The sequence below is a fragment of the Alexandromys fortis genome, unplaced genomic scaffold, assembly GCF_014885135.2.
Source record: "Alexandromys fortis isolate MF-2015 unplaced genomic scaffold, M_Fortis_MF-2015_v1.1 scaffold_248, whole genome shotgun sequence".
Lineage (NCBI taxonomy): Eukaryota > Metazoa > Chordata > Mammalia > Rodentia > Cricetidae > Alexandromys > Alexandromys fortis.
In genome coordinates, this window is record NW_026068118.1 from 1,568,139 (window position 1) to 1,595,047 (window position 26,909).

General features: G+C 40.5%; 1 protein-coding gene across 1 annotated transcript in view; it reads left to right on the forward strand.

Annotated features, from left to right (window-relative positions):
* The window catches only part of LOC126490199 (ADP-ribose glycohydrolase MACROD2-like), a 1,491,479-nt gene that overhangs the window by 1,297,895 nt on the left and 166,675 nt on the right, over positions 1–26,909 (forward strand). The window contains exon 8 of the mRNA XM_050124928.1: positions 11,982–12,063. Coding sequence (XP_049980885.1) covers positions 11,982–12,063 — 82 coding nt within the window. The remainder of the gene's footprint in view (positions 1–11,981; positions 12,064–26,909) is intronic.

The following is a 26,909-nucleotide window of genomic DNA, read 5'->3' on the forward strand; positions in this document are numbered from 1 at the left end:
TATTATTCCTTTAAAAACGGCGGCGGGGCGGCGTGGGTGTGTGGACAAACACGGGATAGACGGCACGCAAAGGAAGAGACAGACACGCGGCTCCCACGTGGGTGCGCTTTAATGGGGAGAGGGGAACACGATAAGGGCGGGACGTGCAGACACACAAGGGGGGGGGGAACGGACCAAGGGAGCAAGAGAGCGAAACCTCGTGGAGCGCTCGCTTTTAACTGCGGGCGCAAGGTTATCTGGGAGTAATGGTCTTCACCTGGGCGCGCCAGCGCGCACAGGTGACGGTAATCCAGGGGAAGTCTGGGAGCTGTAGTTTCCAAGGAATAACACAAAGGGCTTTTGGGTCCCGGGGCAAAAGACTTCACCAGTGACACATATGCTGTGGGGTAATGCTCTTGTACACTGTACAGATTTGTCACTCATATTGGTTTAATAAAACTCTGATTGGCCAGTAACCAGGCAGGACGTATAGGCAGGGTGACCAGACTAGAAGAATTCTAGAAAGAGGAAAGTCAGAGATGTAGTCACCAGCCAGATGCAGAGGAAGTAAGATGAGAATGCCTTACTGAGACAATGTACCAATCTACATAGCTAAACATAGATAAGAATTATGGGCTAATTTAAGTTGTAAGAGCTAGTTAATAATAAGCCTGAGCAATAGGCCAAACTGTTTATAATTAGTGTAAGCCTCTGTGTGCTTATTTGGGACTGAATGACTGTGGAACTGGGTGGGACAAAAAAAATATCTGTCTACATACATAACTAAAAAAATCAAAATAGATACAGATTACTAAGAAAGAAAAAGCAAGCAGATTGAGAGATAGCTTAGTGGTTAAGAGCACTTGTTTCTACAGAGAACTGGTCTTTCATTCCTAGCATACACCTGATGGTTCACAGCCACTGGAAACTCTAGGTATAGAAACCTTTTCTAGCCCCTGTGGGCATGCATGCACATACACCTGGGCATACACTCACATGTTTACACATAAATAAAAACAAATAAATATTCTTTAAAAAACAAAAAGTGCCCTATAGAATGGCAAGTGGGCTGGTGAACTGAGGAAAGAGCCCCCAAAAGCATGCAGCCATGCAGTGATAGTATATTACTCTGTAGAGCTCCCGCATCCCATACATGTTTCATTGTATTTCAATGAATTGCATTTCATCAGTCATTTTTATAAGTGTTGCTTTTAAGATAGAAAGAATTTTTTAAAAATTGGGGGTGGGATTCCTTTTACTAGAAAAGTACCCCTAGTAGGCTCAACTGGCTAGGTCATTATTGTGATCTGGTTTAGAAAACCAGCTTAAGGACCTCTGCTAAAGACCTCTACTGAGTAGCAAAGGCCCGGATCATTTCACCAGTGAGCTGGGTGCTTACCCAGATAGTCACCACCCCACTTCATGTGAGTTTAAGAGTCAGCCATGGAGAAAGACATGAGATTCAAAACTAAGGAGGAGTCCACACACCTTTTCTCATTTGAGGATAGAGTCAAAAACAGGGCCCCAAAATGCCAGAAGTTCCAAAAGAGCTAGTGAGAATGACCCATGGCCTACCATCATGGAAATGAGGGCCTGTGCTTACAACTGCAAAGAACTAACTATGTCATCTACTAAAATGAGCTTTTAGATAACTGCCCAGTCCAGTGGGTGTTTTGACTTCTGCCTCGTGATGCCTTGAACAATCACACTATGCTGGATCTTGGGCCCACAGAAATTAAAGAAGGGCTTTAAGACTCTTAAGTCCTACCATGTCTCTATGTCCATGTTGGAGTTGAGGAAACTGATGTTCAGACAGGTTAAGTGGCTTTCTGGGATCAAAAATAACAGGGCAGTGGTATAAACAAACTGATACACTGGCAGTTGGTAATGTGGAAATAGCTATGAGGGAGGCAGAAGACTATCATGGCCCCTAGGATACGGGTACTCATCCCTATGTGCATATGCCAAACATAATGATTCAGTAACACCCTTGATTAGGAAAAGTGATTGTTACAGCAATGACTAAGGTGTTTAGTCAATGACTTAATTAAAAGAGAAATTGTCCTAGTGGGCCTGACCTTCGCTAGCTTTATTTAATACGTTGTGTGTGTGTGTGTGTGTGTGTGTGTGTGTGTGTGTACTCATGCATGCACATCTGTACACTAATACATCCAATATATTCCACTGAGCTTGTAGAAATGGGACAATTTTGCATTATTGGTTCACTTCTACCTTAACATGTGTTCCAGGTATCAGCCTCAGGTAGCCTGGCTTGTGCAACAAAAATCTTCATCCACAGACTATCTTTTTGCACCCCCCTCCCCCAGCCAGATGGGTTCTTTAAATAGACTCTATAGAGTCTGGGAATAAGGAACAGCCTGGAGACACTTTTGGTAGGCCAAGAAGAAGTGAAAGACTCCCGGTGTTGGGAGACTCTCACTCAAGTCTCTGGATAACACAACTCCCCCAGTAACTCATAAGAGACCTCCTTGCTGCAGTCACACAAGGTTTATTTGACAGGCACCAGTGCACTGGGGCTGAGACTCATAAGCCACGCAGGGGAGGAGTTCGACCCCGAGTAACCAGGAGAAGGAGTTTTTAAAGGAAGAAACCACAGCCCAGTAATCCGAAAAGGCTATGGAGGGTGTCACAGAAAATTCCAAAAATACCAGTTATGATCATAGGAGGCAACTCCCTGTTTCTCAAGATTATACTCAAGATTACAATCTAACTTTATCTTCAGGTAGTTCCTGAAACTGAACTGGCTAATCCTAGATTTCTGATTCTTCTCTCTCTGCTTAGATTTTTGGCTCTATTTTTTCCTGCTGGGGGGGGGGGTCTGGATTTATCCAGGTCTTTCAGAAGAAAGCAGCCATGTCCATACCCACAGGTAGGAATTACATGTAGTCTCTGTGAGCTAAAAGTTTTATCTGATGGGCAACAGCTTTAAGTGTGTGGAGTAGAATTCTGCTGAAAGCTAGGAAAGGTGGGTTTGGAGGCAAATCTCCAGCCTCAGGTGAAGACTATGATGCAGCTTTTGAGACTGGCCAGAAGACTCAGGCAGACTGGGCCTGCTTTTCCGGTGTGCTTAGAACAGTTGAGATGGGAAATTCTGTTGTTGAGCCTTTGCTTCTGTGGTGAATCGTTATAGTACAACTGAAAGCTGGACCACAGGAAGGGGAAAAGATTGCTCATTGCTTCCCTTAGTGTGAGAGTAGGGACTAAGTGCCACGATTCCCAACTTCCTGGATTGCTTTCTTAGTTAACCCACAATGGTTTTGTCCTATTTCTTTGGCCCCTTCAAAGCATCAAGGAAACTTCAACTGAGGGAGACCCTGCACAGTAGGGAGCTTCATTCTGGACCCAGGATTAGGCACCACACCCAACTTCCTGTTTCACAGAGAGGTTTTTTATTAAGCAGGAAATAAAAGTTCAACTGGCCACTTTCTGACTCCGGCAGAACATGGCAGGAAGTGATCTTGCAGTTGTAATTTTTAAGAGAAGAAGACAGGAGGTCTGTGTTAGAGCCAACTAGGATGTGGTGGTAAAGGAGACAGGGGACTATGAAGAAGAGAAGAGGGACAGGGGGAAGAGGGAAAAGGTACCAGAGAGGGACAAAGGACTGCCTCTGAATAGAGGGGCAACAGATGTGGCACATAGGAAAATGACTGTTTATAAAGGTAAAGGGGGAAACCCCGTGTTAGGATTAGGTATTTAATTTTAATTGGGCATGTTGATTAAATAAACCAAAGGGGTCTTCTGGCTCATAGACTTCAATACTTTGATAGCTGAACCTTCATAGTCAACCTCAGGAGGAGGAAGTAGCCAAATAAGAGAATAGACTTCCGTGTTTGGATTTATGGATATAATCTAATGGTCTTTAGCAAGGCAGAGGGAATAGTGGAGAAGGGTAAGGTTTGCCAGAGTCACATACTCAAGTGAGCTACTGTCCCTTCAGCACCTGTCCCAATTCCACACTCTTTCAAAATCTGTCTTTGCTCAAATTTGGTAAATTCTAAAGTTTAAATCAATTATTAGCAGAAACCACTATTTTGAGACCTACCCCTCAGCAGCCCGTGTGGATGAAGCTGTCACTTTGGTTTTAGGAAGGCAGCAATTTCACCCCAGCAGTCCACAGTATCCCTCAGTTGTGCCAGCATTTACACCAATTCTCGGAATGGCAGTGGGCAGGCCACTTCCATGGATCCGAATCCTTGCATTCTCCCATTCTTACTGAATACAGGCTAATCTCGGGCATGTCAACTGTCCTATAACTGCTGGCTGTGAAAAATGGAGGTCAGCTCCAGATACTCCCAGCATGCCTCCCGTGTAACCTCCTCAACCAAAGTGGATGTAATTCTGAAAAAGATTAATAGGACTTATGTCATCATATTTATGGGGCATGAAACCCCCCACTGTGGATTAATGGATATCTGGGTGAAAGAAATATATCTTTACTCCTGTATGCCTTGATGGGTGAGCAGAAGTTGGCATCAGTGGAAATATATGGAGAGATCGCCTTTCGAAGGTCAGACTTTAAAGGACTTTTCTGACCTCTAAGTCAATGAAAATAGATTTTTGATTGTTGACCAAGACAACTGCAGCATAGACTTCCAACCTTTCAATAAAAAATCTTGTTGAAGTATAGCTTACTCACAGTTCCTGAATGCACAACTTTATAAATTTTTACAAACTGAACATTATGTCCAGGGAACCAGCATCCAAAAAAAAATGATAGACATTATCTAGCATGCCTTCCAGCATCACACACCATAAAATAATTGCTATGATAACTTCTAACTGCACAACTGATTTAATCTACTTCTAAACACATCTGGACATCATAGACATGGAATTATCCTGTACATTCCACTCCCCATAGGTTTTTATACCGCATTGTACCCTTTATTCATGTTTTATATGTCCCTGAGAACTTTTTCATTTTCATTAGTTTGTAATATTCTGTGACTATATACTGGTATGTTTATACATTTCTGACCATTTAAGCAGCTCCCAAATTTGAGATATTAAAAGAGTAATGATGAACATTATGGGGTCCCGTTTCAGGAGAACATATCAGCTGGGTGTGAACCTAGGATTGAAATTGCAAGGTTGTGTTGTGTGAATATATTTACTTAATTTAGTATTGTTAAAAGCTTTTCAAAGTGGTTGTACTCATTTATATTTCTCAGAGATGATGTGGGATGTCCTTCTGTAAGTTGCAAATGTGTTGCTTTTATTGGTTGATGAATAAAGCTGCTTTAGGTTAGAATGCCAACCTGAATACAGGGGAAAAGAGGGCAGAGTCTAAAGAGACACCAACAGATGCTGTAGGAAAAAGATGTCAGAGCATCTACGGTAAGCCACAGGCCACGTGGCGATACACAGATGAATATAAATGGGTTAATTTAAATGTAAGAGCTAGCCAGTAGTAATTCTGAACCATTAGCCAGACAATTTATTGGATATTGCATTTTTATTTTAAAGAGCTATTATTAGGTTTTAATCCATATTAGTGTATAGGATGCTGCCGTTGCTGTTATAAAGCCATTGAACACCCAGTGGGAAAATTCTATCATTGAACTGGAGAGTCAAGGGACTCAGTATCATAAGAGAAAATGACAGTGTCCCCTTCCACTGTTTAAAGTCTATTTAAAGGCCTTCTAGCAAATGTAACAGGGAGTCTACCTGGTCACTATCTTATTTTTTTTAAACAATTTGAAAAAGTGTCTGGTATATAGCCACATCTTGGTCAAGTGTTTTTGCCGAACTGTGAACTTTGCAAATATGTCTAAAGTTACAAATTACATGTGAGGACCTGTGCCATGAACTAGTGAGACAAAGGACCTGTGGGTGTCGCCTGGTTCTTTAAAAGACACTCGTTTGCAGTATCATGAAGAGTAGGTCAGGTGGTAAATTCCAGAACAAATTTATGTTGTGCTTTAGAATGTGGATCAAATGGAATTTACCGGTCAATTGTTGATACAAAATGAGTCATTTTAAGTATGTGACATTAGTTACAGAAGAGGAGATATACACTTTAGGAAGTTCTATGAGAAGACCTATTAGGCTAGGACTCACAGATATTCATCTGAAGGAAGTAATTAGGAACTAAATCTCCTTGACAGGTTACATATCCCTGAAAATTATCTTTTTGTTCTTCACTGAGTTTCTGTGGGTGATATAATACTCATTGAACTGATACAAAGACTATATCAGTTGGAGTTTAACCAGAGAAGCATAATACTGTGAGTTATATAGGGAGTAAAGATCTCTCTGTCTCTCTGTTTCTGTCTCTGTCTCTGTCTCTCTGCCTCTCTCTGTCTCTCTCTCTCTCTGTCTCTCTCTGTCTCTCTCTCTCTCTCTCTCTCTCTCTCTCTCTCTCTCTCTCTCTCTCTCTCTCTCTCTCTCTCTCTCTCTCTCTCTCTCTCTCTCTCTCTCTCTCTCTCTCTCTCTCTCTCTCTCTGTGTGTCTTTTTAACTAACACTACCTGATGCAATGATGGCAAAGTGGGAAATACATGTTCAGAGTGGGGTACTCCAGGTCAGAGGAACAGTCCTAACTGAGGCTTATAAGCTAGACTCCTGAAGAATGCTTGGGATATGTCAGTAGAGTGTATGGTCCAGAAACAATTAATGGGAGAGAAGAAAAACATCATGGAAGCTGTGATGAAAACTCGAACCCACGGGGACAAAGTGGCATGTGGACCTGCGTCATTGCTTTGGTACCCATACTGCAACATTCTGTAAAAGGACTCGAGATGCATGTGTGCAAAGCTCAGAATTCAGAGAAGCTGAGGCAGAGATCAGCAAAAGCTGTAGAAGCCTACAGTTGTTGCTTCCCAAAGCGGTCCTCAAGAACAGACACAGCCTGCCTGGGGCTCTAAAAACACCTTCCTAGTGCAAGCTGTGGCTATGTTTCTGATCTGTAAATCCCAAGGAACTGTCCCATGGTGAGCTCTAATCCAGAGTCATTCACAGAAGTGTAGGTCTGGTTTACTGAATCCAGACAGTACAAAAGAGCTGCAAGGACAGACTCCACCAGCTATGGATGAGACCTTTGGTATTATACAACTTGAAAATGGAGGACCCATCCACTGTCTTATATCTAGGGGCAGGCCTAGAAATTCAATGGCATAGGTCTTCTTCCGGGTAATATCAAAGAGGAAAATTTGGTATTTCGGGTCAAGTTATATCATTAATTAATTTTCTGGTACTACAAAAAAGGCCACTCAATTGCTGGGCTTTTGTTTTCATAGACACGGCATGGTATGTGGGCTATGCCTGTGAACTCAAGGCGACTCGATGAAAGGCAAATAAATGGTTTCTCAAGAACCATCATTTTGTGAAATTATCCAATGGCTTTAAGAAAAAACATAAGTGGTACCATTCTGAGCTGTCAAAGGTTCTCTTAGAAGTCATCCAGGGTTAGAAAGAAATACGCACGACTTTCCTCCTCCACACGAGACAGATGCCCAGTCTCTCGGCCATGTAACAAAGGTGTTTTCTATCAGTGTGATCCGTTCACTCTGAGCTTCTCGACAGGTGTAAAGTACCAAAGAGCTGTAAAAGCAAGACTCAGAAAGGGTACCAGGATTAGTCGGGAAGATGTCAAGTCTGTCATTACATGTTTCCATGTCTTTGCTTATGGATTTGCAGTGAGTGTCTAGCCGGAGTACCTCTTCTCTGCTCCCTGTACATCTGCTGGGTGGTTCAAACGCCTGGAGCTGAAATCATGGAAAGGCCACCCCCTTCCAGCTGGAGCTGTTGACAAAATAGCTGCATGTGGGTTCTCCACATGTTCTTGTTACTTGTACAAGTTATGAAGTTTGTATATAGGAAGTGTCCTCTCAAGAGTACTAGACGAGATCTGCATTCTCTTACTCATAAGCCACTTAACATCAATCCTTCATGGCCACAGGCCTCCCAGACTTAAGAGATGGGAGTTTAGATCCCACCCCTCAGCAAGAGGAGTACCATCATCTTTATTGTACTATAAAGAGAACCATGGGATAAGGAAGTATCAGTACTTGAAGGACTTTAAAAATAGACTTTTTAAGTGGAGCTTTATGCAATAGTGGCCTAGAAAATACATGCGCACAAGAGAATACAAATATGCAATCAGTATCTAATGAATGAAGGCAACGCTTGGCTTCAATTTGCTGGCAGGCTGCTTTTCACAGAGCTAGGCCTGTAAGTCAGGACAGTTAACTAGAGAATCCAACTATTTTAAAATTAAAATTTTCAAACTTCAGCATTCATTTTTCCCCTGGGGAAAATTAACTGGGCTGTTGAATTTTGGGCCCATATCATTCCCATGGTCATCAAGCCTACTATCTTATCTAGAAGTAGATTATGATCCCTTGCAATATTTAGATAATCTTCATCTGAACTTGGTAGGATTTGAAGTTGGTAGCAGAAAATAGCATTGCTACTAAAAGAGCCCCCACCATGAGAATACACACACTCATTCACACTCGTTTGCACACACACATAAGAGACATGATGATTAAAAAATTATGTGATTTGTTGTTCTTAAGTATAAATGTGAGAGGACACAAAATTGTTTAACTCAATCACCTTAAGTTTTTAGTAAATCAAAATTTCTTGGTTTTGACTTCTGATCACACTAGATGATTTAGAAGCATAAAGGAAAAATAATCAACACTCAGAGGTACACAAGAATAATTATGGGCTCCAGAAGCCCCAAGTGCTTCTGCAGAGCTAGAAAACTGAATCTGGCTCAGGGAACAGAAGATAATCTTATCAACTTTAGAGTCTTTAATTGTGAAGTTTTCCAAACATGGAAAAAAAATAGAGAAAATAGTTTATTCATATACTTCCTCCCACAGTTAATGGCTGCTAGCTATGTGTCATGTTGTCTCAAATCTCTTTACTTTCTAATAACTAACATGTTAAAGACTCAAATCTCTTCCCTTTGCAGAAATCACAGCCATCTTTAAACCATATGTTAGAAGACATGACAGAGAAACACAATGCACTAAGGACTGAGGTGTTCTGAGCAGCAGCAGCAGCATTTCACAGGTTGGGCAGACTGCCTGCACTGTGGACCACCATTCAGAGAGCATAAGGGGGCTTTTCTAGGATAAACATGGATGCAAGGAAAAACAATGTTTGCTCCATAGTGGAGCTGCTGCCTTACCAAATTTTTGCACTGAAGAACTGAGCTAGGTGGCAGGTGGCAGATTATGATTAGTTGAGTTCAAGTTTCTTTTTTTCTGTGCATCTTTGGGTTGCTCATAAGAGAACACAGGACCACTTAGCCCAATGTCCTTGCACTTCATTATTTTACTATTACTCATAGATGGATCCCTACATTGTTGTAACTTTATGTTTTTTAAAATGATGTAGAAAAGGTTTTATACAAACTGCCCTTGGATGACACATTTTTGTCATTCAGCATGGTTTTGGCTTTGCCACTGGATGTTAACATTTCATAAGGAGTATGTGCATGAACACTTAAACGCTGGCTTTTATCTAAAATTATAGTTTACCTGGAAAATGATTTGATAGGGAGCCTGTACTTTTGGTGTATATAGGCAGTATTCATGATATAGAAGTAGGACTGGACATCCTACTCAAAAGTGAAAGTAGGAAAAAAGAAATCTACTCATTGAACCCTGTCTCTCTATTTTTAAGGCCAGGTTCCTTTGTTTTGTACTAGAGTCAAGGAGGCAATCAGAAGGTAGCTTATTCTTTATGGAATGGAATTCCAGTGACTGGTCAGGAGGCAGCCCAGCCATGTTGAGGCAGAGACTCATGAAAAGATTAGTGAGTGATGCCTCTGGACTCACTCATGTCACATGATTTCACAGCTCCATGTGACCCCCTGCTATCTCTCACACCAGAACATCTTTGTTGCTGAATGAAAACTCTCATCAGAGTGGCAGGATCTGCATCCCACATGGTGGAAGAGTGGAAGGGTTAGGTTGGTGACATCCATTTAGGTTCTTTCTTGTCCTGCTTCATTCCCATCCCACATCTACCCCCCACTTCCACAAGAAATGCTTTGATGTTTTATTCAGTTGTCCATTGTGCCTTGACAGAGTGTTTCTAAACTTTATTTCTCATTGTTGAAGAAAGAAAATGGAGAAGTATCCATGTTACTGACACAAAATTGAGTTCCCAGTTAATATGAGACACGGGTGCCGCCTGGCTCCCGGCCGCCTGGCTAGCTTATGCCCTGAAATAACAACACACAGATTGTGTTCTTTTAAACACTGCCTGGCCCATTAGTTTCAGCCTCTTATTGGCTAATTCTCACATCTTACTTTAACCCATATTTAGTAAGCCATGAGGTGGTGGCTTACTGGGAAAGATCTTAACCTGTATCTGTCTCAGAGAGGAGAGGCATGGCAACTGCCTCACTGACCTTCTTCCCAGCATTCTGTTCTGTCTACTCCACTCACCTTTGTTCTGACCTATCAGGCCAAGAAGTTTCTTTATTAATTAACCAATGAAAGCAACACATAGAAAGAAGACCCAACTACATCAAGCTACTGTGTGTAGTCCATTTCTTCTTTCTCGTTGACACATTATTCTTGAATATTTCAATGAAAGCCCATCTGTGCTGATACTCTCTCAAAGTAGAAAACACAGGAGATGATGCACACATTTTTCTTCTGAGGTGACTGTTACCTAATAATATCTACCAAATTAAGTGTTCACAGACCCTGTGTTACTATTGACTAGCATTTAATTTCTGCAGCCATTTTGAATATGTTTGGCTAGAAGCAAGTGACTTCATGTAAATTAAACTCATGGAAACTTTTTAGGCCATGGGTTTGAGGTCTGTATTTGTCTAACAAGATCAGTAAAAGAGTCCTTGGTTTACTGGTGTGCTTCATTGACACTTGTCAGTCTGCCTCTCCTGTGGCTGTTTTAGAGACCATAAGGTCCAGGTACTCCTGTCAGAATCTCAGCATTAGTTAGAGCTTGCTGCAACGTGGCTTACCGTCATTTGTTATTTCTTCTTTATGTAGCATCTCTCTCCTAAAAGCACCCTTGACTTCTTTATAAACAGAGCATGCACACTCAAGTGAATGCTCACGCATAACTCAAGTGTCCACACACACACACACACACACCCTTACACACCATCTGATACAGTTCATACTCCACCATGAAATATCTGTACGAAGCTTTCATAATAATCTTTATCTATTCTTGTTGGGTCTAAGGGGGTCACACATAGATAGGGGATAGACCACCGAAGTCTATTAAACCAGAAGGAAAATTTATTTCAGGAAAAACACTAAAAATTGAAAAAAAATAAATCTTCATGGTGCACATAAAACTTATCAGCTAGCTGAGACCACAACCAGAGATGGACATGTAAGGTTGTGGCAGATTACAGTTTCTGAACTCCCCCCTTTTATAACAAGAAACATCAAGCTTTAGGCAATAACAAAGGAACTTTGATAATTTTGAGGTAAAACTCAGACACAAATTGTCCTTCTTTGCAATTCTCATTAACTGAGTTTTTTTTTTTTTTAATTAAACTAGTGTTTGTATTTAGTTCATTGTTTCTCTCCGGCACTTTCTGATGGTGTCCACCAAAGCTTTGCACTCCCCTGATATAGCCGGTTTCATGTACGAGAAGGGTATGGGAAAATGCACAACCAAAAAGTCAGGTATATCCCATCATTTAAAAGTTAACTCAGTTCACATCAATTGCTGGTCAGGAGTGGCTAGGGGAGGCAGGTTATCTAAAATATCTAAAAGCTGAACCTTAGTTTGCAGAGAGCCGCCTCAGCCACAGACAGAGCTATGGGTTGTAAAGCAAAGTAACCCACTGTGAACAGTTAGTTGGTAAGCTGCCAAGAAAGCTGCTGACAACCTGCTCTCATTCTCCTAGACTTACAACTTTGTATTTCTTTATTTCTGTATTTTTATTCTTGAACTCTTCAGTTCTAACACTGTGCTTTGAGTAAACACCTGCCGTATTTCCTTTGACTTCAAGAGTTTATTGTTTGCCTCCAGGTGGACCGAATCATCTTCTGTGTCTTCCTAGAAGTTGACTTCAAGATCTACAAGAAGAAAATGAGCGAGTTCTTCCCTGTTGGTGAGTAAAGCCACGTGTTCCTTTGGGATCAAGGGTGGAAGCTGCTAAGCTCCCTTGGCCTGTTGTTTCATTTGCTCTCCCCAGAGCTATTCTGACTGTAGTGTCTGTGTTTATGGTTAGCCCAGAAGCATATGGCACAGTTTCCAAGAGCTACAAGAGGTGAGCAGGCCTTAAACTTACCACACCCCATGAGGTCATGGCATTGTGTGAGGCAAGTTATCATATGTCTTGACTCAGTTCCTCACATCCACTGAGGGTTGGACCAAATGATCCCTAAAGGGCATTCCTCCAAGCCCATATTGCACAATCCAGTTCTCCCTCACCTTGCAAGACTTTTCCAGACTGCATGCAGACAGCAACCATGTTAAGCTCCTTTGTTGAAAACTGTAGGAAGCCCATTAGTATTTGTAGTCAGAATTCAGACTTTCTTGTATTTCCTCCTCATTTTACCCAATTTTTCTCTTTGAACTGCAGTGACTGTATGGTCCTTTCTAAACCAGTCTGAGAATGGCCGTCACTCACCTGACTTCACACTTCTTTTCAGAATGTAGACGAGGCCTAGGGGTTACTAAAGAACCTTGAGTAATGGATTTCAGACTGAATGTACCATTAGTTGGGCTGGGGTAATTTGAATATTTTCCTGTCCTCCCTCTCACAGCCTGTTAAGGCTGAGGCTTGTTTAATGCCTTGTTACTTTTATGGTCATGGGGCCCAGAGTGCTTTCCTCAGCCATGCTAAGCATTGCTTGTAGGAAATTTCAAGCTTCTGTGGGCATTCATAGTAAATATTTGGAAGCTGGCTTTCCCCACCCCACCCCGTTTCATTTCTTTTTTGGTTTCTAGATCCATTACAAGTGGTTTTTCATGCAGTGAGCAGTAAATCTGGTTGGTAGGAAGGAACTAATAAAGGGTGTTGTGTATACTTCTCTCAAGCAGTCTTCCACAGCCAAGTGAGAAAGAGCAGGCTCCACCCACAGGTCCAAGAGGACTCGGGTTAGCTGGGTCAAGCAGTGGTTAAAATAAAGTGAAAAGATAGTGTCAATTCTCTGCTGATGCTCTATGTGGATGGACCAAGTTCTTCAGTCCTTTCCCTAATCTTATAATTAAGTGATAAATCTGCTTTAAAAAAAAAAAAAAAACAACTAAGGCCTGGAAAGAATTTTCTTTACTGAAATACAGTGTAAATTCCTCAGACTCCCCTATGATAGAAGCTTGTTGTGGCACTGATAGCCCCCCTTTTCTTCTCCTTTCTCCATCCTTTCTTATTTATATGTTTTGGTATCTTGATACTTTATAGTGTTAGGCACTAATTGCTATTTAATAAGCGGTTGCTGAGTTGAGATCAGTTTAATAAATGCTTCTCTCTGTAGCCTGGTAGTTTCCTTTCTGTTTCAATCTTCTCTTTCTGTGGGTTCTCCAAATTTCCTCTAGAACCTGGGTGAGCTCATTGGTGCTTGTGTTTCTGATTATTTTTAAAAGGAAGTGTCCATTGGGAGAAATTGTAACTTTTATGGTCTGTGTAATATAAATTTTCTCATGCCTGGTCAATATCAGTTTATGGGCTTTTAGACTCTTCAAGATGTTTAGAAATACTGATATCATACTCATTTTCATGTCTTATCAGCCCGAAGATATTTACAAAAAATATAGGGCACAGATATCCCACTGCAAACTTTAAAACATAAGACAGCCTAAAGTTTTGGGGTCTAAAGTTTCTTTGTAACTGTGCAAATAAACTATCGTCTGAAACATTGCTGCTTTAGATGAATCCCAAAACTCATCTCAGTGCTTGCACAAGTAAAATAATAACAAAATCATTCTCAGTTTCACACAAATGTTTCAAAGCACACTATGCTTAGGAAATTATTCCCCCAAATAATTATAATAGTAAATACAATTCAAGCTAAATGTCAAAATCTCCAACAATGCTAGCATATTTATAAATATTGAGGTATCAGAAATTTGTAAATCCTGTTCGAAATGGGAAATTAAGACTATGTCTAATAGAATATGTAACTGCTAATAGAAATGGTATATATTATCAGTCTTTAATCTGAATTTATGCTTAATTCATAACCATATCATCTTTGATTCAAAAAAAAACTTTTTCTGACTTGGCCTATATAAAATAGATATATCTGTCTCCCCGGATTATCTCTAACTAGGGGTTTAGTTTTCCCCAATACAAAGATAGTTAAAATAGTTCACAAAAGTCATTTTTTTTAATGTGTAAACATGCTTCTTTGTTTGGGGATACTCTGAGCTCAAGTTTATAAAGTCCACAACCAGAAATCTGAGACCAAAGGCAGCAGCATCAGTGCAAGTTAAAGTGGAAAAGAACGCACTGCAGACAAGCTGTAGTCAAAGCCTCTGTTGTCCAGAAACTTAGGTCCCAAGCGCTACTGTCAGCTTTTCTGCATTCCAGTTAAATTACAAAACAAAAATTGGCAAAGAAAGATGGATTTGTTCATAGTTGCACCAATATGGCCTGGGGTGGGAGTAAAAAAGTGCAATTTTCCTTCTCTTTGTGCCTGGGGCTGTCTGACACTTACAGAAAGCTGTGACACAGAGGCTGAAACTGTGGCCCTTTAATTGTGAAGCAGGCTATTCAGTCCTTCTCTGTGGGAAGGGGTCCTGGGTACCAGGTTACCTCTGTTCCCTCTATTCTATGCTAAAGAAAATGGGGTCTTAACTGTCCCTTACTTTTGTAAGAAAATTAATCAGAACAGAACAAGAATTCTGTGGGATGTGAGACAACCCCCCCCCCCCACTGCTCTGGACCTGCCAGAGTTCTTTGTCCCTTGGTCCATTCCTTGAATCCATAGTGGGCATCCTTTGTATTTTTCTTTGGATGTCAACTTTGAGTTCCAACTCCTGTACGTCTGTTTAGCATACTCACTTTGAAAGAATAAATAAACAAACAAACAAATAAATAAATAAATAAAAATAAGACAGTCTGATAGCCAATGGGAGAGGATTCAAGTGTCTTTTCTTAGACCTGTGGGTCATGACCCCTTTGGGTCTGAACTACCCTTTTATAGGGGTTGCGTATCAGATATTGACATTATGATTCATAACAGTAGTAAAACCACAGATATGAAGTAGGGATGAGATAATTTTATGGTTGTGGGGGTTACACAACATGAAGAACTATATTAAATATTAAAGGGTCACAGCATTAGGAAAATTGAGAACCACTGCCTTAGACTATCTTCTCCCCAGTCAAGATCTGGCCTTTAGCATAGGATCAAAGTTACGGTATTTGCTGTAGGAATAACTTAGAGACTTGTTTGTTTTGTCTTGTTTTCAAACAGACACCATTGCTATTTTTTCTTTACGTTGTTTTTATTTATTCTACTCTCATAAAATACATTCTGACCACAGCCTCCTCTCCTCCCCCACCATCTTCTCTCTCCCCCACACCTACTACTCCTCCATTTCCCTTCAAAAAAGTTCAGGCCTTTCAGGGTTATCAGTCAAACATGGCTTAACAAGATGCAATAAGACTTGACACAAATCCTCATGTCAAGGCTGGACAAGGTAACACAGTAGGAGGATAAAGGTCCCAAGAGCAGGCAAAGGAGTCAGAGACACCACCATTCCCATGAATAGGATTTACACACACATACACACCTGTGCACAGAGGTCAGAGAACACTTTGTAGGAGTCAGTTGTCTCTTTCTACCATGAGGGTCTAAGCAGGAATTGAACGCAGGTTTTCAGACTTGGCAGCACATACTTTTACCCATTGAGCAATCTCACCTTTCCAGTTTGTGTCTTGAGGGGCTCCCTAAGCCAAAATAGTGTGTGTGTGTGTGTGTGTGTGTGTGTGTGTGTGTGTGTGCGCGTGCGCGCGTGCACACTGTGAGATAAAGCAAGGAACTAAAACCAAAACATAAGAGACCATAGGAATGACTTAGGCTCAGGTCCAGAGGGGATGTGGGTGCAGTGAAACCTACATGGGCAGCAGGGAACTCAGGGAGCATATGAGTGGTGTCTTAGTTGAAGTTACTATTGCTGTGATGAAACACCATGACCAAAAGCAGCCTGGAGAGGAAAGGGCTTATTTGACTTACATATCCTGAATCATTGTCCACTAAGGGATGCTAAGGCAAGAACTCAGACTGAGCAGAAACCTGGAGGCAAGAGCTGAAGCCTACCGTGGAGGGGGGCTGCTCACTGGCTTGCTCTTCATGGCTTGCTCAGCCTGCTTCCTTATAGAACCCAGTACCACCAGCCAAGGTGTAGCCTCACCCACGATGGTCGGGGTCTCTCCCATTGATCACTAATTAAGAAAATACCCATCAGGCTTGTTTGCTTACATAGTGTCCTTCTGAAGGCATTTTCTCAATAAAGGTCCCTTCTCTCAGATAACTGTAACAGGTCAAATTGACATAAAACTGGCCAGCACATATGGGTTGGAGAAGAAGAAAGACTGTAGGACTAGACCTTCCTTGGAGTCCCTTAGGTTTTCTCAAAGGATTAGTGGGTTAGCTCGTTTGAAGAAAACATTCATGAAGGGGAAAGCTATTTATGAGACTTGGGTGTGGTTTGAAAAGAACCTGCAGCTGTGTGATGTGTTTGGTTTGGGGACAGTGGACAAAGAACAATGAGGCAAATAGCAAACACCCACATTGAGAGTATGGGTTCTAAGGAAGCCAAAGGTGATAGGATACAATGGGGTTTCAGACAGCTCATGGCAGGCCTGAAAATGGATGGCAAATGGGTCATTGTGTGTTATTATCTGACACTCTACTCCTTAGTTATAGGAAATGAGCCATATTTGAATAAACTATGGCAAGCAATATATTTCAAACTGAGCCCAGCATCTGTCATTGCCCAAGTAGCAATAGGATAGTCTTCTCTACACCATCATTACAGAAGTTAGTGGTCTCTTTGCAGGATGTGTTCAGAGCACCAAGTAAACCCCACCCTTAAACTGTTTGTTTCCCATAATTTCTCAAAGTCACCATGCTTCTCTTTCTTCCAATACACACTACTGCACTCATGGAAAAATTCCCAATGAGTCAAACTGGTGCTTCATTAGAGACATCAAAGTGTACTTCTCTCTAAATCATCCAGACAGCAGAGCAGGTAAGAAACAATGGAGAAATGAGAGACTGTATAGAGCAACAAAAAAGGAGATAGAAATCACCACTGTTGGCTCCTGTCGGGCTGCAGAAAGGAGCTATCATAGAGTGGATAATTTAACCAACCAGATGTATTTTATTATATTTCTGGAGTCTGGGAGTTGGCAGAGGTGTTCTGGGACCTCTCTCTTGATCATGTTCGTGGTCCTATACCACTGTCTTCATTTGGCCTCCCCTCTGAATAGCTTGTCATCTATCTTTCTCCTTGTATAAAAACACTGGTCACATTAAAGATTCCACTCTAATGACATCACTTCTCTTAATTACACTTTTAAAACCTTACATCTCAAAACAAACTAAACTTTGAAAGTACCGCACTCAGAGGTCCAGGATGTGAGGAACACAATCAGGTATTAGAGGGGATATACCATGACTGGATTATCAGAAAAATGCAAAGAAATGGCAAAGGAGAGAACTCAGGAAAGATTTCCCTAACAATTTTACTTCTTGCTGTGGGGTGAAGCACATTTGACTTTTTCCTTCCAGATGTATTATTTGGAAGTAGAATATGGCAGCTTTATGGAATTATCACACACTTTGGTTACAAATAATTTATAGTTGCGGTGCACTGTTATGCGGCCTAAGGCAAATAATCTTTCTGTGATTCTGCCGAGAATCTCTTTGTTCTTTATATAAAAGGTTCATATTTTACAGGGTGTAGAATTTATCGTATATACTTTCCATTGACTAGAAGATGAAAGGAGAGTTTCTGGTGGAGAGATGAAGCCAAGTTTTGCAAAACGTCGTCTTACAAGAGAACTTCAGAATGCTGATTTTTCTCATATAACAATACATCATTGAAATTTTTCTAACTTGATTTAAAAATCCTGTTGTTTGGAGTTTGACCTACACACACACACACACACACACACACACACACCTACCTACCTATGAATTGTGGAAAGTCTACATTTGTTAACTTCAGAGATTCCCAGCCATGGAAGACTGTTATATGAAAGCATCTGGAGATATTTTTGTTTTTCATGAATGTGGGAGAAGAAAGTCTATTGTTGCCCAGTGGGTAGAGGCCACAGATAATCTTAAACCTAGAGTCCTTGGCAGCTCCATGGAACAGCACGCAGAGGCTTAGCAGCTCTGCCTGCGGTAGTTACCCTTCTTGTCATTCAGGGAACTGGATGGCTTTACCTTTGTATTGATTTTATTTCAGGGTGTCCTGCCTGTTGATGTCCTACTCTGACTCCTCTGTATAACTGGATTGAATTCTTACATATATCATGTCACACAGCGCTAAACCTTTGAAGATGCAAGGATGTTAGGTACACTTGGAACATAGTAGTAGCAGGGCATCAAGAGTCATCCCTGCATGTTCATAGTATTTAGGAATTCATAGCAAACATTTATGAGTACTGGGTTTATTGGAGCAAAGTGCATGAAGAATGTGGCTCTTGTGGAGATCATTGAGAGTGAATTAGAACAGAGAAGAAAAGTCCAGTGTTGTATAAACAACAGAGAGGGAAAGAGGTCTTGGAACTGGAGGAATGGTGAAGCCTAGCAGGATGCTTGTTTCCAGTTTGTGGATCTCTGGAGGTTATGTTCTCCCTCTTCAAAATAAGCAATTAGGACTAGATATCCTGGAGTTAAGAAAAAACATAGTAGGTTATGTGTAGACGGTCTTCATCTATCATGGTTCAACTCAAGATATTTATGAAGGAAATAAAGCTATACATTTAATAGAAAGACTTCAGAATTTTAATTCCAATGCTATCCATTTCTTATCAGATGGCAGAACCATGGCAGACAGCCTCAGGAGCTGATAACCTCCACCTAGCTGAGGGGACAAGACTGTCATTCCATAGTGAACTATGTGGCCAAACTAGAATGTCTAGTAGACTAGTTTTGTTAAATGCACTTTAACCAGAAATTCTTTCAGTTTGTAATGAGGTTATCAGAATGTAACCCGTCCTAAATAGAGAAACGCCCACACAGAAAAGGAATTAAGCTGGATGTGAGAGTACAACCTTATAATCCCAGATGAGGTTGAAGCATCATGAGACTTTGGCAAGCCTCGACTACATAAGACCCACTCTTAACAATAACAGCAAAAGGTTTAACTCTGTCCATGACTTGAAATATGGCCTTCCAAAACCAGTCCAATATCATAGGGACACCATCTGTCTTTATAGCAATAACGACACACAGAGGTTAATACAATCTGAGATCAGGGGCCAAAGTCACCTGAGTAGGCAAGTTTCATCTCCAGCCTTCTCCTGTGCAATGCTTCTCCTCATATCCAAATTGATATCGCATCTTTTTGTGGTAATATGTTAATGTTCCAAGAAGAGTGGCATCTGTCCAGTCACGCTGGGTCTTCATTTGTTCTCCTCCTTTTTGATCCATTTTCCAAGAACAGCAATGAACCGCAGTTGCCATGAACCACAGTTACCACAAACCAGTAAGGTTTTCTTTCCCTTGATTTGCCAAACCCATGTTTGGAGATAGAGATTTGAACACAGTGTTGATGACAGAGTGGCAAGATTCAGGGAAAGATAAGCAGACTGGTGAACATAATGTCCAGTAGATATTAAAAGCATCTGCGGCATAAGGAAAAGAGCTGTCGGACTTGTCACCCCAAGAAATAGCTTCAGTGCTGGTACAACCTCAGAGCCACGGCTTCCTGTGTGTGCCTTGATTTTTATGGTTTTCAGATTGCCAGGAGCAAGCACAAATAAGGTCAAGGCCAATAGAAGGGAAGCAATGTTACTCGGATAGGTATCTCGGCTGAGCATCACAAAATTTACAATGTATCCATTTATATATTTATTTGCATTCTGATTCTTGATAAGAATTCAAAATATATTGTTTAGCTTTTGTGATCACTGTTATGAGAAAATAAAAGTTCTTCATATAAAAATCACATATATTTTTACTAAAAAAAAAAGCACACAAGCAAACAGAAGAAAACATCCACTATTTCCTAACCTACAATCCAGACATCAATCATTTTATTATATCTTTTTGATATTTAGTAATGGGAAAATGTATACAACCAGAACCTGTTAGTCAACCCAAACAATGAGCATTTTTCTTTGTGATCAGGTATTCTTCAGTTACTTTATTTCAATGGACCCAAAGTTTACTCAAAGCCTTGTCACTGAACTTGGGACTATTTTTGCAAATCATTCTGTATTTGCAACTTAAGGAAACCATACTTTGGGTAAATATTCATATTCTCTCTAATTTTCAATGCTTTTTAAAAGTGAAATTGCTTTCACAAAATATATTCAAAACTAAGACACTTTTACTGGGAGTTCTGAAATTGCTCACCATTTTTGCAGCGCTGTAGATAAGTGCCCTGTATTACACAACTGCAGGGATTTCCATTTCTGCAGACAAAACTATAAACAGCCATCCTACCTGCGTTACACAACCTGCTTTCCCTTCCCCCAGCAGCTGATGAGAACTCGCTTCCCTCCTACTCTTCTCAGTGGTATATATTCTTGTGTTTTGATGTGAACATTTTCCTATATTAAACAAGGTAATTAATGGAAACTGCGTTTCTTATTACCTATGTCATTTATTCATTTTTTAGCCACTTTTCTCCAATTTTATTGTTGATAGATTTCAAAACTCTGCATGGATGTGTGTGTCTGTTTCTGTGTACACGTACATTCCATGGGAGATGTACAAAGGTCAGAGGGCAACTTTGTGGAGCCAGCTCTCTCTTTATTCATCTGAGTTGCAAGGATCAAACATAGACTTGTAGAACAAGTACTCTACCTCCTGAAGCCATCTCTCCAGCACCAGGCCTCCAATATTTTTGTATGAAAGTTATATCCTTGTTTCAATTTTATCGACATCACATCATGTGCTCATTGATATATAAAATGTTTTTATACAGTAAGGATCTTAACTCTTAAATATATGCAAAAATAGTTTTGTATTTCAGCATTTGTCTTTGTTATATTATTTTCATTAAAAAGTAGTGGGAAAGTATTTTATAAATAAACATAAAGAATGTAGAAAAGAATAAAGGTTAAAGGTTGTTGAAATGAAGTTTTTTTATAAAATATGATTCTATTTATTTAACCAAAACTTCATTAATGACAGTGATGTTAAAGCTTGTGGATTTTATGGTGCAGGCCATTGGTTAAATTTCAATAGAATTCTTCTTAGTAATACCTTGAGATAGTCTTTAACAACAACACCTGTTTCTGACTTTCCAGGCATATTAGGTAGGAAAAGGACCCCCATCATAAAGGAAAAAAAATGGTATCCATACTTTAAGCTGCAGAGGCTTGGATATGTTAAGTTACACTGAAAAGAGAAAGTTCAATTCAATTTACAATCAGCTGACTTAAGATAAAGGAATTTCTCTGGAATTTTTAGATGGAGCCCTTAGAATTACTTCAAAGGACCTTTAAGACTGGAAGGAAAGATCAGTGGAAGATGTGGTTACAAATGATTGTGCAGAAAGATGCAGCATTGCTGCATTTGAAGATGGAGAGCGAGGGTTAGGAGCCATGGAATAAAGGTGGTTTCTATAAGTACAAAACCAAGGGAAATGTTTCCCCTCCCCAGTTTCCAGAATGGAGTGAAGTCCTGTTTTATAGTTTGATTTTAGCATAACTGGATCCTTGTTGGACTTCCACCGTATAAACTGTAAGACAATAAATCTACCTAGAAAAAGAAAAAGTCCCACTATATGCTTCTAGTTGGCAAGAAATTCACTCTGTACACTAAAACTGGCATTAAAAATGTAGAGACCTACTTGCCTCTGCCTCTCCAGTGCTGGAGTGAAAGGGTGAGCCACCACCCCTAGAAAATCTGCTTCTTTTTAAAGTACCAAATTAGAACTCTGTTACAGAGTGGTCAAAATAATGCGTCAAACTCCTTGAAAAAAGTAACTGAAACAAAGACAAAATAAAAGCCCTGTTGACCTAATATGAGTTGCTTTTTTTCTCCCTCCCTAAATGGCATATCCAGTGTATAGAGAAACTAGAGTGAATGAATTAGAATGTTTCTTTAATAATGATCACTTACCAGGATGTGGCACATTTGTGCACACTTCTTATGCAGGTCACACTGACGTTTAGACCTCAACAAGGCAGTCACTGGGTAATGTGACATAAATGAGTTTACTGCCTTCTTAGAAATGAGTCCTAACTATTTCCACTTGATGGCCCCAAAAGCTGCAAACACATTGTGCCTTCAGTGAAAATCCAGTGAAGTGTTGCTGTAACCAAGCAACCAGAATGCTGGGACAAGCACCAAGCATAGGCAGAAAGCAATCTGTCCCTTCAGGGAGGGGTGAGTGTGCAGTGAATGGAGGGAACACTGATAAACAGCAGGACAAACAAGGACCTCGGAACAGGAGTCTTGACTAAGTACAGTTTGATCTCATTAGAAAGTTCTGGAAAAACAGATACTTCCTAAATACCACTTAGAATGGGGAATGAAGCAGTAGCTGTAAGGAGAAAGCAGTAGGGTGCTTTGGCAAGAGACTTCAATAGTTTAGTTTCTGTTCTTTATTTGAAGGCACAGAGGCCAAGGTAAGGGAAATAAATTTCTTTTGAGGAATAGCATATGAATGAGAAAATTCTACCAAGGTTCCAGAAGGGAAAACAAAAAAAAACAAAAACAAGGGAGTAACTCAAAATGCCCTAGCCTGTATTTTATCTGTTGACCAGACTTTACCTTTGTCTCCTTCATTTGTTATTCACTCTAGGAACTGCAAAAGTCACATGACTGTCCCAACCTTTAATTTGTAATTGCCTTTGGTGAGGTTTTATAATCAATCTCTCCTCCTCCACCACCACATTCTCCTTTTCTTCCTCCCTCATCATTCTGTCTCCCCCACTTCTCTCCCACTTTCTGCTTGCTCTTCCTCCTCTCCACTCTCCCCATCCCCATTCTCCTTCCTCTCAACAGGTTCCCTATGTAGTAACCCTGGATGAACTCACTATGCTATATAAGTTGTTTACCAACTTGTAACAATCATCCTGCCTCTGATCTAGAGTGCCAGGATCATGGGAACATACCACAACAGTTAGATCTAGAACCTCTTTAATGCATTGACCATGTCTACTAATATCCAGTGTGTATTTGATCACATGAATTCTGATAATACTTTACTGTTGGTGGAGGACCCGCTTGTTCTTTCCCGGCTGCCTGGCTACCTTAGAACCAAAATAACCACACAAAAATTGTATTCATTAAATCACTGTTTGGCCCATTAGCTCTAGCTTCTTATTGGCTAACTCTTACATCTTAATTTAACCCATTTCTATTAATCTGCATATCACCACGAGGTCATGATCTACCAACAAAGTTCCGGCATGTCTGACTCTGGTGGCAGCTCCATAGCTTCTCTCTCTGCCTCTTCTTCCCAACCTTCCATTTAGTCTTCCCTGCCTAGCTCTGTTCCCCTATAGCTCTACTATACGCCCAAAGCAGTTCCTTTATTAACCAATGAAAACAACACATAGACAGAAGGACCTCCTACACCACTTTGGAGTCATTAGTTTCCTTAACTAGTCATAATTTATTCAGTGAATGTTTCATCTTCTACTTTCCTGTTGTCTGTGTGTTTGGCACAGTACTCTTTGCTATAGACACCAGTCTATGTCTCACTGGGAGTCTTTTAGCCATCTTTAACTCAACACATTCAGAACCACTTAAAAAAAAAATCTTCCCACTTACTCCCCAGTCCTCCTCTTCACAAATCCCAGACTTAGCAATTTGGTGCCATTGTGAGCTAATCTGACTGAGCCAGATATATTAATGACAACTGAGTGCTCATATTGACCCACAACAAAGTTAAAACATTTTTTTTTGTTTTTATTCACTTTAAAATTGAAAACAAATGAATCCTCTCAGCTGCTCTACAGAAAGTATATTTAACCATTAGATAGATTCAATGGTTTCTAATATTCAATTTAATGTTAGAAGTGAAGCCTCTATAAGGACAGTCCCTCATCTGTCAATGTTGGCCTAGAGTTTCTGTTTACCAAGTCTTATTGGAAGCCATGAGAATTCCAGCATCTCCTACACTTCACGGAAATCTTAGTGTTATTTATTCTAATAATGTTTTTTACCTTTGTATATGCAAATAGTTCCCAGAAACCCTTGATGATCGAATGCAAAGAATACACAAAAAGGCACAAGAAGCCTGTAAACTGTAACCACATGCAGTGTGAGCCACCAAAGGGTTGCAGAACTGGCAGCCTTGATAGATTCACCCTTATATATAGATGGTTCTAAAATAGTCACAAAAGTTTTGGATAACATGCTTCAAGTTATTTCCTTGGGTGGAAGAGAATGGCTCAATTGCACCAACTGTTTTCTTCCACCACACCTCTTCCCCCCCCCCCCCCGCCCACGCAACTATAGTCCTCTTTGAAGTTGGTCACCATCCGTGCATATGCCTCTGAGCCAATCTAAAGATTATAGACATGACCCATGACAAAATCCATTCAGCTGCATAGTAGCTAGGTGATTTTAAGCACAGGTATGATTATGCTTAGCTCTTGTTTGGGCATACACTGCACTAGATTAGCATTAAGGAGTCAGAGCTGCAAGATGTCTGAACATCTCATGCAAGGATGGCCAGAGCCCTGATTTCTGGATTTCTCTTCCATAGATTCTTACATGATATGTCTTGAATAAGTATGGGAAGTTTGCATTTTTAAAAGTTTCCAGATGGTGATGAGATACAGATTTAAAACTTGCTTCAGAATAAAGTGCTCTGTGTGTCTATTGTGCACACACATACTCTACTTTCCCAAATATTGTATTAATAATGTAGACCTAAAGGAAAGGATGAAGATTAAATCTAAATTGCAAGTTATTTGAAGTAGTGGGGCATAAGTTATTAAAGTATGTACTGTTGCTGGTTGGGGAACAAAGTGCTTCTCAGAAAGCAGGTCTAATGACTGGACAAAAAACATTTCTATTAACTCTGTCACCCGTAGAGAAGGTGAAATAGATACCCAGTGCATAGCTAAAGCAGGTAGCCTCTTCTTTACAAAGTGGCTCCTAAAGTCAATATAGCTAGTTATCCCAAACTGGTTCTTCAAGAGACACTAGTTGGTTTTCACATATATTTTTATTAAAATAAGAACTTCAGTTATAACTGGACATCCTGTGTAGAACTCAACAGGGGAATCTGACAGAGAGTTATGGGCTGAATAAAAGCCACATCCTTCATGAAATTAACATCAAAGAGGCCCTTTGAGAGGAGATGGAGTTTTAGCCTTCGTGTGCACTACACCTAGGAAAAGAAGGGGATTTTTCTGGGATTGGCATTTCTGTATACACAGAACAATACCAACTGATGGATCACTCTCTGTTTTGAAATGGCATTTGTATCTCTTTGCTAGAGACCTTTTATTGCATTTTTGTCCTCTAACAAAGACGTATGAAGCTTGATAAACTGCATTAAAGCACAGGAGCTCTGTGCCCACGCTCTATCAGTCCCCAAACTATGTCCAAATTTTCAGTGTCATGACTCTCAACTCCAGAGGGTATCATCTGTTTTTATATAATGTCATTCTGGTTCCTGGTATTGTTAGGAAAAGAAGCCCCAACAGAAATAGTTCATATATATGGCTCAAGCAAGCACATTGTATGGATTGTGCAAGCAAGGTGAATTTAATTAATATCAACTGCAGCTTGTGCTTTCCAGACTAAAAGCACTTCCCTTTTATTTGAATTCAAATATCAAAATGCCAAGGCATGTATCTTCTATCATGGTGAGTTCCTCTGACAAAGACAAAAATTCTTCTTCAATACTTGGCACATCATTCGCCTGCCTAAAGTTGTTTGGCTGTTCTAGTTTTTGTCAGAAACTTCAAACGCTGGCATATTGGTGCAAATTTTCTTTCTAAAATCTTTTTCTTAGTGTTTCTCTAGAGAAGCAAAGGAACACACCTGTGTATGGCATATGGAAAATGGATATTACAAGGCATGTCTCATAAAAGTATGAAGGCTTACAAGTCTCCATCTCTTCAGACAGGAAGGTAACCCCAAAGAATAGGTAGCACAGGTCCCCTCTGAGGCCAATGACCTGAGATCCAGAAGGCCAATGATGTGTTTCTAGTCTAGCAGTTCTCAACCTATGGGTCGTGAGCCCTTTGGAGGTCGCAAATCAGATATCCTGCATATAAGATATTTACACCATGATTCATAACAGTAGCAAAATTAGAGTTATGAAGTAGCAATGAAATAATTTTATGGTTGGGGGTCAGCACAATGTGAAAACTGTATTAAATTGTCATAGCATTAGGAAGTTTGGGAACCACTGCCCTAGTCTGAGTACTTGTAGGCTTAAAACAAAGTAAGAGGCAATATTTCAGTTTGAACTCAAAGGTGGAGAGGAAAGAGTGTCCAAGCACAAGAACCATTAAGGCAGGACTGTGGGTAATGGGCTGTGAAGCATGGCCCTTGTCCAGACGAAGTTCAGCCTTTCTGTCTTCTGAGGACTTTCCTATGGTTTCCCAATGCTCACCCACATAAGGGAGGGCCGTCTACTTTTCTCAGTCTTCCTGTTCAAGTGGCAGTCTCCAGAAATACCCTCAAAGACACACACAGAAAGATACTGTGGAACCTTGTAGCCCAGTCACATGGCCTGTGAAATGAACCTTTACTCCTGGTAGGGGAGGACCTTTAGCCAGAAAGGACCACTGAAGCTTCCGGTTATCATGCTCTGCCCTTCAGCCATTCAGAACAAATTTGATGT